Source organism: Xiphophorus hellerii, chromosome 13 (genome assembly GCF_003331165.1).
Source record: "Xiphophorus hellerii strain 12219 chromosome 13, Xiphophorus_hellerii-4.1, whole genome shotgun sequence".
NCBI classification, from domain to species: domain Eukaryota; kingdom Metazoa; phylum Chordata; class Actinopteri; order Cyprinodontiformes; family Poeciliidae; genus Xiphophorus; species Xiphophorus hellerii.
In genome coordinates, this window is record NC_045684.1 from 2439242 (window position 1) to 2456950 (window position 17709).

Here is a 17709-nt window from a genome sequence, read left to right on the forward strand (position 1 = left end):
CTTTCACTCAACTTTCCTTTGAAATATAATAGAAGGCTAAATTTTTGAATTGAATTTACTTTTCAACTACATTCTGATTTATTGAGTCATAAAAGGATGTTAGTATGAACAGGCATCAGTTTGAACAGTTTGATGCACTCTGACCAAATGGTTACATCTTCTAAAAGGCGAGCATTAATCAGTTTTTAAGAATCGGTTCTGCTGAGATATTTTTCACAAAGACTTTCTGCTGATAATGAGATGTAATGGATGACTATTTTCATTTTTTCATTGCTTTGGTTGGTTGGAAGGCGACGGTTTCGTGGTCTGGATGTCTAATCTGGACCAGAGCGGAGAATCCTGATGTCATCTCACTCAGAGGAAAATGATGATTCGCACCTCAGCTGAAAATCTTCCGTTTCAGCCGCTGGCAGCCACAGACGTAGCTGAGAGCAGACAGTTGGCTGAGCGGCTCCAGCATTAAACTATCATTTATCCTTTAACAAGATAACAGCTGTAAGCTTGAGAAGATATTCTTTCAAATTTGCATTTGCTGCCTGAAACTTCAATTAGTTGACACTCATACTGGACAAAACTCGCTCATTATGTAAAAAAAGAGAGAAAAAAAGAGGAGACTTGATATAATTGTAGACAGACAGATAGAAGTCATATGATTCTTTCAATTTCATTGAGAAAAAACTGATTTAGAGGTAAGAAAGTCCTGCTTACACAATTAGACTCAAGTGGTGCATTTTTTTCAGCTAATTTCAAAGCACAATGCTAACATAGCCAGTGAGGCAACGGCTGACATGTCTGTCACTTTAAATGCTCAGCTATTATGTATTTTGAAATAATCATTTTGTTTTTCACTTTAGTAATTTCAAAAAGCATGACATCAGTCAAGAAAGTTATAGATGCCACTGTGGATCCATTGATCTAAATCTGTAACTTATCATTCACAACATGATAATCTCCAATTTTATCAGTTTTGTGTTAAAATTAACACAAAAATATGTTTTAGTGAGGTTAAAATATTTATTCCAACTAGATGGCTGATTAATCGATTATTCTGATGATTAATAATCGGATTAAAAAATCTGCATAATCTGCAGATTTTTCATTCAAGCCTTCTTATACAATATTAGAAACACATTAAAAATGCAAATAGGCCTAAGAGTTTCTTTGTTAGACAAAAAATAAACTGTCTAATCTGCAGCAACATAGCGATCTTCTAGAGTAAACTCCATCATTTGTAGCAAAGAATGCATCTAGAGCTAAACAATACTTTTAATATCAAGATGTGAAAAGCTCAGCTCTTTCTGCTCAATGCAACATCAATGCAGTCCAGGATTGATGTGGAGATTATTATTCAATTAACCAATTAATAACTGAATAGAAATTTAATTTACTGAATTTGAACCAAATGAAGGTGACACTTGAGGAGAACAAATTTACAGACATTTAATTTTTGATATCTTAAATGCAAAATGCATATTTTTTGTACAGTTTTGGTATAATTACTGCTCTGACTGTGTTGTTCATTCAGCAATTGGTCGTTTTTTTAGTCTTTGTGCTCCAGTTAACAATTAATCGTTAATAATGTTGATTCATTGCAATTAACCTGATTAATCGTTTCAGCTCTACTTTGACATTAACTCACTAAGTTTGCGATAAACTGACAGGGTTTTCAATCAGTGTCATTCATAGAAAACACATGTGGGTTTGTTGTATAACAATTTGAGAACTTTATCACCAAAAATGAAGGAGTTATAAATGCTGAAGCAAAGAGTATTATTTAAAAAGTGTTCAGATTTAGCCAGCAGACTTGTAACCTGTTACCGCCCTGAAAACCAGAAGCTTTAAGAGTTACAGTCTTCATCATGTGCCACAAGTGCTGCTTCACAGGAAAACCTTTAAATGTCTGAAAAAGACCCTTTCGCTGCTGAACCACATGAACCATCCTTTTAGCCAAGGCATTAAAAGCCATTAGACGCCATTTTTCATGTCTAATCAACATAAATTTACTGAGTTTTTAGTCACATTACATAAGCGCACCAAAATGCGATGGAATGATAGGGAAAATAACGAAGTGCTCTAATGGGGCTCTTTACAAACCAAGATAATTATTTGGGCACATAGAAGCCAACTGAGATCTCCAATCAATAGCCATTAGCCCCATTATGACTGCCCAAATGGACTTTGTGTATCTGTGTATGGGTGTGTGTGTGTGTGTGTGTGTGAGAGAGAGAGACGATAATATAACTGTGGTGACAATAAGGATTGATTTGAAGCCACACCGATCACTCACCATCTCCGTTGAGCTGCCTGCCTTTACCGGAGGAGGAGGCTTGTGCTTCGGAGGACCCCTGATTGGACGAAAGGGGAAAAGCAATGTGGTTATTGATCTTCGCTTCGTTAAGACATCAGATTTTCCTTTGTGTTTTAAAAGATGGACAACTTTGGCCGCTGAGAGGCTGAAGGACAGAAATGAAATATTGACCGCTGAAGATGTCCCTTTGTGTCGTAGTTCAGTCAATGTTGTTTTTGCAAAAAATCCAGCAGTCAGTTGGAGAAAGAAATACATTTAGTGAGCTTAAAGATTTTTTTTCTACTGGATGACTGAATCAATTCAAACACAGGTGGAGAAATCCTTTATGGGCGTGAAAGAAACCGGTTGGACTGAGCAGAACTGCTTTGCTTTCATCGTTGAAACGGTTAAAGTGAGGAGCTAAATGAATGTTATTGATGTTAAATATTTTCTTTCTAAAGTCTCAAGACTATAATTAACATTTTGGTTATAGATTTCATCTATGGTTCCAGGATATTTAATGGTATTTCTCTCTGGGAGAAAAGCAGGGTCAGCTGGTCAGGCAAGTAGAAGGAAAAAGTTCTACTGGGTTCAATAAAAGCCTCAAAATGCGAAGCAGATTAAAAATGCACCAAAGCAGCACCAACCTGTCTAAAGTCACCACCCAGTTGATGTGAATGTAAAATTTGTTTTTTTTCCAATACCTTGAAATAAGAAGCAAACCAAAATCAAGACAGAACCCAGAATAGATCCTCTGTTCTTCTCAACTGTTAGAAGATCAAAAACTTATGTCAGATAATTCCCATTATCTCTTGAGTTACTTTGAACATCTGAGCTCTTCCCTGCCGAACATAATTATGTTTGAACTCTTAAATATGGGCACTTTACTCCAACAGCCATTAATATATTAAATCACTCAGAGTGATTGATGTGATGCTCAATCTGCCTTATAGTTGGTCTATATAAAGCCCTGTCTGTTGGTTTATTTCATTAGTTTCCATTAGTAAGGCATGCTAATGGTTATTTATACATCATCACTGCATAAACAATGAAGCAAGAACAATATAAATGAGTTATTAGTGGTGCTGAAGTGGAGTGGAGGACGGGCTTAGCTTCAATTAGGCCTCCTAATCAACTTCTACTGAAGGCTCCCATAAATAAAACGTAATCAGTATAACATGAGTTTCCTGCTCCACACTTACCATAAAACAAAAGTAGTGAATGAACAGCTTTATTATTATTATCGATGGCACAAAATAACAGAAATAATCAAGCAACAAATCAACAGAACTTGATGATCCTAATAAGGGAAATTATTATTCTGTCAAAGTTTAGCACATTGAAAAACTTTTGTTTTTATTTATTCTCTATGTTTGTATTATAATTAAACAAAACTTTTGTATTGTCAGTATGTCATTTCAGAATCAAGTAATCTAAAGAGCATACTTACTGTATGTTAAATTAATAATAATCTGTCTAAAATAAAAAAGGGAATGGATCAATTTTTACTTTTGAGAAAATAAAAATATTATATCAAGGTATAATGAGTGCCGTATCATTACAAATAAGTTTAATTTACGTTATTATTATATTTATAAATACATATATAAAGGTGTATCTATATGAGTGATTGCTTATGATTTAATAAATTGACTTCCTGAACAACTATTTTTTATTGAAACCTTTGTTGATGCCAACATGTAACGTCTTCATTTCAAACTGTAAATGAATGAAATAAACAAATAAATTAATAAATAAATATCCCTGTTTATACAAGTTGTTTTCTGCTCACTATAAGAAAAATAAACCATTTGACCAACATTACTGATTATTTTTCCATCAGTTTCATAAGGCCTGAAAGACCTTTAACATTTGTTACGCTCAACTCAACTTTTTCAAACTGTTCTAAAATCAGAATAAAATTACATTTTACAAAATAACAGCAGAAGCACAGAGTCTATTCTTTGCAGAGTTTTTAACCAACAAGGTTTGAGATATTAGCCAATGATTACTTCTGTTTGTTCTGATTTACGGGTCGAACAGCGTCTCTTTCACACTGACTGATGGTCTGGATGCTGCACCTTTCCTATGGATGCATCAAAGTTTAATCACAACATAATGAATGTTGGAGCTCCCATTTGCTCGCTCGTTTATAAAACACCCTGATGATCTACATGGAGCTTTAGTTTGGAAAATTGCATCTGAAATGTGGAGCAAAAGCCCAGAAGGTTTAATAAATCTCCGTCCTCAGCTGCAGCCCAGGGGAGGATAAATGGGAACCTTGAAACGGGTTGGTGCCGTAAACTTCAGGTCCGGATTTGTAACCGAGCCACCACTGCTGGATCCTTTAATGACGTGTGATAAGTTTTAATGAGCTGCAGCCCCAGAAGGAGGGATTAGTTTGCTCAGGAGGTTAAACAAACGTTTAAGTTAATGCAGAATTAGTGACGAAGACTCACTCCGTGTCCTGCTGGTACTTCCTTATGAGGAAGACGATGCCGATGATGATCCCGATGAAGATGAGGGTGCCGAGGACGCCTCCGACCAGAGCGCCTGTCTGCTGCTCCTGGACAGGCTCCCGTTTCTCTTCTTGTACCGTCGAAAAGGAGGTAGAGAGGGAGAGAAAGAGGAAACAAAGTGTTATTACAGGTTCATTTAAATTTCATGAGGCCGATCTCGGCATTTTAATGTTGCTCACTGGCGGTATTTGTGTTTTATGCGTTCTCCTGCTGAGAAGAAGGAATAATCTGCAGCCGTGTCATTCAGGAGTGCTTCATAAAACCGAAGCAGAGCAAAACATGTAAAACAAACAGGGTGACAACGCAGCCATAAAACATAAAGAATTCATACAGGCAGCTCTGAACTTCCTGCCGTAAAAATGCCATAAAGCTCCGACTCGACCCAGTCAGAACAAGTCATTTCTCTTTAATTAAGAATTTGTTTATGGTTTCCAGAGGGATGTGAGGAATCTGAACTGACTGTAAAAGCCGCTCAGATTGAGCTCTTATTTGAAAAGGCAGAAAAAAAAAGGTCTGCAGCAGCTGCAGTTCCCTCGGCACAATCACCAACTATCCCTGGGAATTTGGCAGGAACAACAAAGAGGGAGGCTGAAAGGTTTTCACAGGTTATTTAGTCCTTTGTTTTGATTTTCTCCCTTTTACTCAGTGTAACTGGAGCGTGCCCACACCACTGTCTCTGCTACAGAGATGATAAAAGGACAACCTGCGATGTTTGTATCCTCTTTGCTCATGTTTCTGTATTTACAGCACCTTGCAGAAGTATTTATACCCCTTCAGCTGTTCACCATTCCACCACATCACAATTCCAGGAATATTATTGGGATTTTATGTGATAGAACACAAATGAAAATATAAAACATCAATCATTTCTAGGACTTCCTTTTTTCTTTTTACTGCAGGTGCAGCTCAAAGTCTCGACATCTACAGGCTGAAACCTTTGACTAGTCCTCTTTGAAAACAGTTCAAAGTCAACCAGACTGGATAGAAAATGACTCTGAAGAGCAACTGTTGAGTCTCTCAACTGGATTTAGGTCTGAACTTTGACTGGACCGTTTAAACGCATTAATCTCTGCAGCCTCTAACCGGTTTCCTTCCAGGATTATCCCAGGTTTAGCTTCATTCATCTTCTGACCAGATTCCTTGAAGAAAAGCATCCCCACAGCATGATGCTGCCACTTTGCATGGCTCAGGGTAATAGTTTGTTGTGTATTCTCAGTCATCCAACATAGTCATCATAAATGCTTAAAAGGAAGGTAAACAGACTTCTTTCTGTGTTTCCCGGAGATGTTTCTGAATATTCAGAACTGAAGATTTGCACAGATGAATTCATGCTCCCATATTTGTGGGAACATTTTAGGAATTGCAGTTGTGATATGAATACAAAACCAGGACATGAAGTAGACTTGATAAGGTCTTGAATAACAATATTGTTTTGGAAGAACTCAGTAGAGTCCAAACTCTGTTTCTCAATAGGATGAGTAGAATTTGATCCAGGACGACTTACCCAACATCAGGGTCTGACCTCACAAATACTCCTCAAGAAGAATGGTCACAAATGACTGTAAAACGCGTGACTAAGAGGAATCTTGTCTCTTTGGTCGTTAACGAGTGCTTTAAAGTCAGGCTGAATGTCTGAGACAAAGATGCAAAGCAAAGCTGGCAGATTATAATCAGTGAGATTAATCTACACCTAAATTTTGTAAAAATACTATCTACCTCCAACTAACACGCCTGACTTTAGCTAGCAAAGCTTCCAATATCCGCACCCTTTCAGCACCAGTCAACTTTTTTTATTTATCTGCGTTTCATCTCGTAGTCCCGACTCAAACAAACAGCTTTACCGCCAACTTCAGCATATAAATACTTAGAAATCCATGTTTTGCTAAAACCTTTGCATTTTCCTCCTGTCTAGATTTTCTGTAGAGTAAACAGTCACTTTTGACGGCTAAAGTCGTGACCTCCTTGTGAACACATTTGGCTCCTGTGTCATTATGTTAAAAAAGCAACTTCAAAATAAAATCAATGCAGCTTTAGTCAAGACATGAGGTTAAATTAGAAAATATGTTTATGTGGGAAGGACAGACTCAACCAAAGAAGATTTATTCTTAATTTGTTTTCTTCCTAAACAGCAGGGGGCAGCCTGTTCATATGCAGGTACATTAGATGGACGGGCAAATGCAGCAGCTTTTCTTTCACAGCTGGACACAAAAACAGACAGAAAACATCCAGACGGCTTCAATCCGTTTCTCCCTACATAAGAGTTTCTTCAAAGCTCAATTGATGTGTCAAAGATCACAATTTATATCTTTTTTTTTATACATTTAACAGCAAACCAGCTTTTTAACAAAGACTGGGTTACCCTGCTGTTGGGAAATTCCCACCAGGTGACACAGGAGTCAGGATTTAATACAGGAACAGAGATCTTATTGAAATCAGAATTGAGGTGAGAGGAGGCTGCCTCCCACGAGGAGAGGACTGCTGCAGAGAAGATTGATGGAGGAAGCAGGGAGTTTGTTGGAGGGCAAATGCAAAACGTGTTAATAATCTATCAGAAAAGCCCATCGCATCTCTCTGAACAGAAAAAGCGCTTCAGGAATCCTCATCAAACACGACCGGCGCTCTCTCTGCAGGGAAACCAGAGGTGCACCAAGCAGTAATAACTTTGTTCTCGTGCACCTGCTCAGACGAACAGCTTGAATCCAGAAAAAAAAACATGTTTCACTGTCGAAATTTTAAAAAGTTTTTGCATGTAACTGGTAGAAAAGTTTGCAGATATGGAAAATATGCAAGTTGTTTTCTGACCAATAATCTAATTACAGGGCCGATATTTAGCCATGTCCTTTACGGCAGCGCTGCTCCACCACGCAGCCCAGAAATGAAAGAATGAAAAGGGCAGGAAATGCCAGGCGGTGTTTGTGGACACACAGAGAATTTGATTTCCATAACTATGGAAATGTGTGAAATATATTATCAAACTCAGGGTGTTATCAGTCTCCATGCAAAGATTATAGGAGCACAGGGTCAGAGTATGAAGAGCAGAGAAAACCAGGAGGGTTTTTTACCGTTTATCTGCTTTTGGTTGAATTTAAAGCAACTGAAAAGGTCAGAAGAATCACAGAAAATTGCAACATTTGTTACATTTTCAACTGCTGCGGTTCTCTTTCACAGTGTTAAGTGTCAAACAAACCAAACTAATTGAAATACCCGTTTCCCTCCTCACCTGTGGGGGCGCTGCACCAAGAACCACATGAAGGAAACAACATGAAAGTCTGAAAAAACTAAAATGGAGCGGCGTCAGATTTTAGCGGTTGTCTCTTTTGTCTTTGGTAAAAAAACCCCAAAAAAACCGAACCATTTCTCGAGCTAGCACTATTGCAGAATGTTTGTTTTGGCTTTATTTACCCAGAATGCACTGCACTATAGTCCGCTTCCTGCTTTTTGAGAGGTCTCTGGTCCGCTTGGAGTTTACATATGAATTCGAACTGAACCAGAGTTCACTTCAACAACAGAACATGTTATTTTGCATTGTAGAAATGACCAGATTAAGAAAAACAAATTAATTAGGAACCTTAGAAATATGAAAATGAAATTTGACATTGTTGATTTACTGAAAAAGGATTTTCCAAAGAGCCAGGTTGACTTGTGCAGCTTTTGTTGCTTTATTAAAATAAATCATGTGAAAACTGCATATTGTTTCAATCAGATTCTGATATTAAAATTAGTTTTATCATCTCAAATTTCTTGTCAATAAAAAAACAAACAAACGAAGAACTGATGCCTGGCTTTTACCACCCAGCCATGCTAACCTGTTTCCAGTGAAGAGTGAAAACTTAGTGTGGGCTGAGACTCAAACTGGGTTTTCTGGCATGGTAACTGGCAGACTAACGCCTCCATCACCACTATACCCACCTCGGAAACATTTGTATCCAAATCAACAGTGCATGCAACAGCATGCACCTAGTTGTTCAGCTGGACACCATCTTGCAGTGAAAATAGACCTTCAGGACCAATATTAGGGAGAATAAAGTCAGATCTTGTCGAAGAATTACATTTTAAACCACAATAAAGTATCATATATCGAAGAACAACAGCATTAATATTTGACAGAAAACATATCTTCATCCTCACAGGACAGTAGCTTAGACTAAGGATGGAAGTTATTGATTAATGAGTTCATCTAAAGTTGGCTGATCTTATCAATCGATTGTGGATTAATTGATACGAGGACAGTTTCTTAAAAATATATTTTTTTCTTATATCAATTTTTCATTTACGGTCTCTGAAAAAATTACATTTTACTTATTTTGTGTCAGTTATATACTGATAATTTCTCACATTAAGAAATGTTTATTTATAAAATATAACAGCAATCTATTAAGTTACTGAATAGAAAGGTAAAAAATACGATAATATGTGGAACACTTAATTAATAATCATAAACAGAGAGATGTTACCGCCTCTCGTTGCTCTTGAAGGAATGTTTTCCGTTTTTCCGTCCCACTTCTGTGTCTTCGTAGCTCGGCTGAATGTTTCCTATTAGGGTGAAACTTAAGGAGCTTGTCGAGTGTTTATTTCAGAACAGAACCGAATAAAGTGCTTATAAAATCCTGAACACCGGTCTCTGTTTGAACGGTTTACCTTTCCAGCTCTGGTATTGCTCCGCCATCTTTGTTTCTCTAACTGGCTCCTCGTCGCCCTCTGCTGGATGGCGGCCAAATTACAACACTAAAAGAATGTGTAACTAGTTAGATGTTATTAGTTAATCAATTAGAACTAGTTTTAATCTAATAACTTATTAATTGATAATTATAAGTTTATTAACTGTTTGCAGCTCTAGCTCAGACTTTAACATGCGACACAAAAGAAGCAAAAATTTGACTTTTTATGACATCTATGTGGAGCCAACAAATCCGCTGTTAGTTGGATTAGATCCCAGGTTTTCTCCAACTCCCTGCTTTCTGGTCAGCTCTAACACTGAATCAGCATATTAAGCATTGGTGTCCTTTTGTTTTCTTTATTGAAAACCGAACGAACGAATGGGGACGTATTGACGTGCAGAAGGAAGCTACAGTGGCTTTTCCCTCCAGATAACAGCCTGTTTGTTTCTCGCTCCACCGCCTGGGTCAGCCTGAATCTGCACACGTTACGCTACTATCAAAGTGACACTCAAATGATCTGAATTTCTGACTGCATCACATGCAATTTAAATGGATCTGAAATAACAGCCCCTGTGTTAAGTGCTCCATTGCTCTCACATACAGTGTGGGGGCTGTATAAGCAATCAGAGAAGCACACTGTGCCCAAGGCCTGCACTTAAACTGCCTCTTTCTGCTTTCTGCTGAATTATAAAAACACAGATTTCTGCTCCACAGAAAAACAAGTACTCTCCACAAAAAAAAGTCTGAAAATGATGTTCGGGAGTTTGTTTTTATTGATCCCACACAGCAGCTATTACTTTTAAATAAAGATGTATCACAGAATAAAAGAGTTTATATGTCAGTTCTATCGACAACTACGTTATAAAAGTCAATTAGTGAATAACTGAACTGGTTCATGTGGCCTGGATCTGTTGGCTCTGGAGAGTTCGTAATATAATTTGATTATAGAAAAGCTTTAAAATCAGATTGAAGGGAAAAAACTTGGTTGGGTAGAAAGTCTATGTACTTAATACTCCTGATGTTCAGGAGGAGGGACTGGTGCAAAGTCAGCTGAGGATTCAGGAAGTTATTTTGATAACTTTTGACTAATATGGATTATACTCCAAATTTTGCATACATTTAGGATTAGTTTGGATTGTGTCTCATTTAATATATCGACATAATTGAACCCCTTTTCTTCAAAATGGCCTTAATATGACATTCATTGTTCATCAAGTATAAATAAAGTTAATTTTGATTATTTGAACAGATTTGTCTTGCTTACACATTTTTAAACAACACAAGTGTGGAGTTTGCACTGGTCTCTGACAATTACAACTAAATATAGCCCTGCATTTAGCCACACTGCAATATGCTCTAAGAATACAAAGAAAAGCAATTTTTTTCTGTGCACTAGTGGTATTTATGCTTAAATATACAATAAAACAGTGTGAAAACCTGATGAGATGGGATATTACAATACAATTCTGCAAAAAAGATATTTATTTCAGCTTTCCTTCATGCGAGTAAATTAAAATAGAGAGGAAAAAAAATAACTGGTACACGTCTTTTCATTCCGCCTGCTGCTCCCCCTGAATGTGGTTTACAGTAAAACTATTTATAAATCGCAGCTTCAGTGTCGGAGGGAAGGTGGAAAAGAGGAGGGGAGAACGAGAGGATGTGAGAGTCGGTGGGACCAGAAATAAATGAAGGAGAAGACGAGGGAAAACGTTTCAAATGAACTGAGAAACAGAGGAAAACAAGAGAATGTGGGTGATGCAAGGAGAGATGGAGAGAGAGAGAGAGGGATGATGCGGAGGGGTGTTAGTTGCCTGTGGAAAAGAGGAGATTTTAAAGGTCTAAACACTCCTGAGGGAGGCCATGAGTGACACTGCAACAACAACTGCTTCTGTCTTCCACTTTTCCCTCCATCATCTGGTCTCTCTCATTTCTCATTTCTATATTCCAATAAAACATTCCCCTTTTTTATTCTTTAAATTTAGTCCTTCATCAAACTCTGTATATAACTCCAATTACTGTGTGTAGCAGCACGAAAGCCGCCACCACGGGAACTTTGTTCTTCTCAAAACTGCCTCCCCCACATCACAACCCAGCAGCGGCTCTGGCAGCAACATTAGCTCCCACCATCAGCGCGCACACACTCACACACTCACGCACTCACACACGCACACACTCACCCCCTCACGCCAACACACAAATATGGCCTGCAGTGTGTGTTCGCCGTAGCTAAAAAGACCACTGGAGTTAGGAGTGTGCAGAAATGACTGCAATCAGCGAGCGATAATGATGAATCAAAGGGCACCTTTATTCCTTTCAGCAAGGCACTTTAGAAAAGAGGCATGAGAGCTGGTGCGTGGGAGAGGAAAAGGTGAGTGGAGAAAAAAACACAAAGACCAACAGCTCTGGAGGGACCGCAAGTTATTTTTTTTTATAAACCTGGCAGCTCTATGTACATCTTTCTTGTTTTTGCTCAATTTAGCATAATAGCTGCTTCAGTTTTACACCAATTTAGCATGTGTGATGGCTGGAAGTTATACAAATTATTAGGTAAAATGGAGATTAATAAAATGCATATTTTATAAATAAAAAGCTGACTCAATTATTCTGGTTTATGATATACGTAGGTTTCCTTTGCGTCTTTGAACCCTGCATGTGCTAATCAAGCACTAGTGGTTTTGGATATTTATAGTAAATTCTTTGGTTTTTAATGGTTTATTAATGTTATATTGAATCATTTCAAACTTCAAATCAAACTTTATCAAGATTAAGGAGGCAGCAGCACACATCTAAAGCCAACTCAGGCTCTCTTTCAGTACTAAATTAAAAAGCTACATCAATGTCCACTATAACAATATGAATAAAAAAACCTGTGAAGGGTTTTTTCACCCACATGTGGATAAACGAAACACTGACCGCAATATTTCAGGTGTATGATTTTGGTGATGGCACTCGTCAAAACGTAATGCTTGTTAAATTGCTGACTGAATGGTGTTTTCTTTATAATTTTGTAATGTTGTGATTTTATTACATGAAGCACTTTGAGCTGCCTTGCTGCTATACAAAAAGACTTGACTGACTGACAAGGTCAGGTGTCATTGGAGTTTGTTTGCAGACGAGAACGCAGGTATTGGAAGGGAAGCTTTTATTTTTTAAATTTCAACCATCTACGTGATACTTCGAAATTCGCAGAACAAAATGTTATTATGGGGTGTCCAAATGATCTGTAGCCTTCGTCCTGGGAGCAGAAAAGTTGACCAGATGTTTAACTGTCTGCATTTGTTTTGTGGATTTGAAGGGGGATTATGACTGTGTCATTTGTTGGGTTTCTGTGGGAATCAGAGATCCTTGTGATGGTTTTCTACTTATTGGAAAAGAAGAGTAATAATAAAGTTAATGTAAGTGTATTGCTACAGTGGTGTAGATGTAGAGAATAGCGCTTGGTTTGCTCATCTTAAGGTATTCACTGCAAAAACACAAAATCTTACTAATTATTTTTTGTCTTCTTTCTAGTGCAAATTATCTTCATACACTTGAAACAAGACAAAGAATTTTAAAAAAAAATCAGTGAAATATAGGAGCTTGTTTTAAGTTAATTTCTTAATATTGATGAGAAGTACCGTCTTTTATAAATTTTTATAAAATTGCTATAAGTGACAATTTGGCGTCAGTGAAAAAACATCTGTCAATGTACTTCTTTAAATCAACAGTAAGGAAAATTGACTTAAAACAAGTTGATAATGAACTTTATTTAAAAAAGGACAATGTGAACTCATAAATGTCAGAATTTGATGTGCTGAACCAGATTATATCAAAAAGCTAATTTGCATCTGCAGTCCTTTGACAAGTTACAAAAATTTATGTACAATGCAAAATTAAGACAGAAAATACTCTATATAACTTCCTATATCAATCAATCAATCAATCAATCAATCAATCAATCAATCAATCAATCAATCAATCAATCAATCAATCAAATTTTATTTGTATAGCACATTTCAGCAACAAGAAAATGAAAAGTTATTTGCAAGTTAGTTTTGTCTTTTTCAACATATTAAAATATTTGCAATAGAAACGAGACAAAAATACTTTGCATGACTTCCTGTTTTATTCTGCTGGTCTCTTTAAAACAGCCTTGAATACTTGGAGTGATTTGTAGTGCAAATCGCCTCGTCTTAGGCCATTGTTCAAATAAATAAATTATCATTCACCTTTTAAACCATCAGCATGTTTTAATCTATTAATTTGGTATTTAACTTCATTCTTACTTCTTTTTTAATTCACACACCTCTCCATTAAAAATATTTGTATTTCTTCCATCTGTGTTATTATATTCCAAGCACTTTGCTGTGATGACAGTTTGACAATAAGCTACTAGCAGCTCTGACTCAAACAGCCCTCCCATTTCATATTCACTGAGTCTTAAGAGATAAACACCGGCGGTCACAATCACACACACCCAAACCCACACAGCAGCAGCCAGCGTGCAGCCTGCGGCCACCATCACTGGAAACGCCACTGAAGTTATAAGTGCATCCAAATGACTGCAATCAGCAAACAATTACGATGAATAAAAAAAGGAATGATTATAACGTTGGAGGAGAAAATGCACCTTTATTCCTCTCGGTGTGGCACTTCAGGCAAGAAGCACGAGAGGTGGTGGGTGAGAAAAGGGAAAGGTGAGTGGAATAAAGACAAAGAACGGCATGCGGAGATCAGCATAATTTAATAGTGCGTTGTTGATTTTTGTGGGCTGAGTGCTGCTGCTTTACATTGCAAAAACCCCCTCCACTCCACCGCACAGGTTGCCTGCAGTAAAAATCTTAATTAGAAACAGCAAACATGCAATTTCTGCTCCAGCTTAAGTCGATAAAAAGGCCAAAAACATTAAGAGTGCTTAAACATTTTGCCGGTGGTGTTAGAAGACTTGATGAACTGTAGGAGGATGTTTGCACTTATTACACATTTCCTGCCATGTGGCTGTTTTTTAAAACGTCTCAAAGTCAGAAGTAATGCTGTGAAAATGGAAAGAAATCAAATATGGATGAGGTTTCTGAAGTTTTGAGCTAAAGTTTGCAGTAGATGGAAAATTTAAGCTTTGAATCAGCATCATTTCTTGTTGACATTAATGGACTTCAGAAATTGGCTAAATCCCACTTTTTCCCTCCTTTGGATATACTTTTTGTTTCAGGTACGTTGAGTTGTTGCCTAGGAAATTAAAATTACACTGGTGTTAAACTCAAAGGCAGAAATGGCTGAGAATTGATTCGTTCTCTTGGTTTTACTAGAGAATAATACATTTGACTTTTTGTGCAGAGTTTACCTTCAAGCTTCTTTTTACAGTTGAAAGCAAATATTGACGTTTTTCTGATTTTACAGCTCTTGTTATTCTCCTCATTGTTTAGCATCAACCTGAGCCCTTTATGCTTTAACTGTTCCTTAATGCCTTACATCAATCCAATAGATCCCGAAGATTCAAGTTTATCATTCAGAAAAATCCACATTTATTTGTTTTGAAAGCTGCAAAGCTTTTATTTTGAAGGTGACTGCTGGGGGTTTCCATCATTGGTATTTTTGTTAATCATATAAGTACCTCTACACTGCAAAAACACAAAATCTTACCAAGTATTTTTAGTCTAGTTTACTGATCAGATATCTTAGTACAAGAAACTAGAATTGTGCTAAGTCTAGTTTAGTACAAGTGTCTCTTTTTTACACTTAAAAAGAGACAAAACTAACTTAAAGTAAGTTGTTAGGAAGATATTGGAGCTTGTTTTATATGAATAATTCTGTACTAGTTCCTCTGGAAGATTATTTCACATATAACAGGGGGAAAAGGTCTTATTATAAGTGAAATAATCTGAAAGTGGAACTAGTACTTTTTCCCCCCAATATCAAGGAATTACTAATATCTTATCCATATCTTGCTGAATTGTATTTGTAAGTTAGAAGTTAGTTTTCTCTCATTTTAAGTGTGCAAAGATAGTTAGACTAGATTCGGTGTAAAAGCAAAGTTGAGAACAGATTGATGTTCTCAATCTGCATCATCTGCATCACAAGCACAATGACACAGAGAAGTAACTGGATTAGGAGGATTTTTTTTCTTTTTTTGTGATCATCCTGTTTACCTCAAATAAATATAAAACTTCAGGTAGCAAAATAAAAGACTATAAATATTCTTTGCCTGGTTGGAGAGAAGTGTTTAACCTTTTAAGATCGCAGTGGAAGGTGTTTTTGTTTGCATCGCTGCATTTTGTTCTTCAGATTTATTTCAGATTTTTTCTCTACAAACACCATGGAGAATCTTTTAGCCTAAGCTAAAAGTTAGAGGCTTCTTGTTATTTTAACAAATGTGCCTCAAAAAGATCCAAGATCATAACCACCCAGCAGTTTAAGAACTGTGTTGGTTTTCTGGTCCAGGTAAGATCCATTTCCTGTTTCTATTGTGTGCTGAAACCTGACCTTTTTTCTCCTCTCTCAAGTTAAAGATTGGCATCTGATAAATGCTTGATTTTCAATCAGCTTAGATTATAATATTTTAAAAATTAATTCCTTTCTCCCAAAACATCCCATCTAATCTGCAATTGCACAGCAGAATTAGCATAATTCCTCTTTGCTTGTTAAAAATTACATTCTTGGGTTTTTCTATGATTAAATATTCAACAGAGAGTAGATGAGTAATATATTTGGTTCTGATCAAATTAGTGATTTTTCTTATATTGAGTCATTTTTGAGTTGATTCTAATTAAACTTTAGATCTTGAGAAATAAACAGAACATTTGTGACAGAGATTGTTCCCTGTTAAGGAGAAGAAGACATTCTTTAGACTCATATAGAAAATGATTCCCACTGTTTTCCTTATTACTATTTATGTTGATGAATAAACAAAATGCTCATTTTCCAATTCTTAATGTAGGAAAATTAACAGAACTATACAGAACCTCAGTCCTGTAATTTCTTTTCTTAACTACTCCTATTGCCAATAGAGCACAAGTATTGGGATCAATGGTGTGTTGTTACTTTTGCTGTGGATTTCTATTTCTTGTTACATTTTCCCCCTATTTTTAAGAATCAACTGGGTCAGATAGTTATTAGCAGAATTTAACAGAAGGTAGGCAGTTCTGTCAGCTGCAATTTCAGTATTTAGACAAAGTGTTTGCATGGTGTTGTTTCAAGTTAAGTTCTGCTGTTATTGGGTAAGAGCTTCAATATTTGAGGGGCAGATGGTGTAAATGCAGTAGCAGTGTTGCACATGTGACATAAGGCACAAATGTGAAAAACTTTCCAAGCTTAAATGAATGAACACAATGCAAAATATGTGATAAAATAATATAGTTCAGCAGCTTAGTTTCACTCCATAATATTCTTTGTGGTTGACTTAAAAATGTTACTGGGGAGTTTGTACAAAAAGAAAATTGTAATTAAAGAGACAAATGTAATTTCTGATTCTAAAAACACAACTTTGATCAACAGCAGGGCTGCAGCAGCGACCATCTGTTCTGTGAAAAGCTCTAAATGTCCTTTTTTTGCTCCTTTCATATTGAATTTGTAATATTTTCAAACTAGATCCAAACACATGGACAATCAATGCTCACATTGTATCAGGTTTTATTTTCTCTGCGGAGGAGAACAGTCTGAGCGAAGAAACTGCAGAACAAAAAGGCTTTCAGAATAAAAATGATTTTAATAACCTGAATCCTCAATGGTAAATATCAGGACTTTTGTCCTCTAAAAGCAAATATCGACTGGCTGGGAGAGAAACTTTTGGACTGATTGAAGATATTCTTTATTTTTCTTTAAAGTGCGATTCTGAAACAAATGGGAAAAGAAGCAAAGGGAGGCTGAGGATCAGCGCCGATCTGCAAATCGAGGACCCCTTGTTTGATGAGAAGAAGCGGGCCAGTATGAGGATCATAAATAATTCTTAGATAGCTCCGTCCCTGTGCACTCACTATAATTAGCCTTGAGAGAGGGGACAAGAGTCATCCAGCAGCGTTTCTGTTACAGTACGTGACAACTCCGGCAGCCTGCAGAGGACCAAAACACACACCTGCATGTTGCACAGAAGGACAAGCTGCTCTGATGGCATCTTTAAAATCCCATTTCTCACAAACACTCGCTGAGACAGACGCTGAAACGCAGCGTGACCTTTTTGAAAATTAATCTGTCTATCAGTGCTCTGTGTTTCTGTGACAGATATTTCAGATGTGCAACACTTCTGAACCTTATCTGTAGCCAGAGATCCTCT

At 36.9% G+C, this 17709-nt stretch overlaps 1 protein-coding gene across 2 annotated transcripts in view; it reads right to left on the bottom strand.

The window, feature by feature from the left end:
* The window catches only part of pvrl2l (PVR cell adhesion molecule related 2 like), a 341169-nt gene that overhangs the window by 12123 nt on the left and 311337 nt on the right, over window positions 1–17709 (bottom strand). For both annotated transcript variants that reach the window (XM_032581593.1, XM_032581592.1), the window contains exons 7-8: window positions 4747–4876; window positions 2288–2345 (exon numbers count right to left, since the gene is read on the bottom strand). In XM_032581593.1, the coding sequence (XP_032437484.1) occupies window positions 2288–2345; window positions 4747–4876 (188 nt within the window). The remainder of the gene's footprint in view (window positions 1–2287; window positions 2346–4746; window positions 4877–17709) is intronic.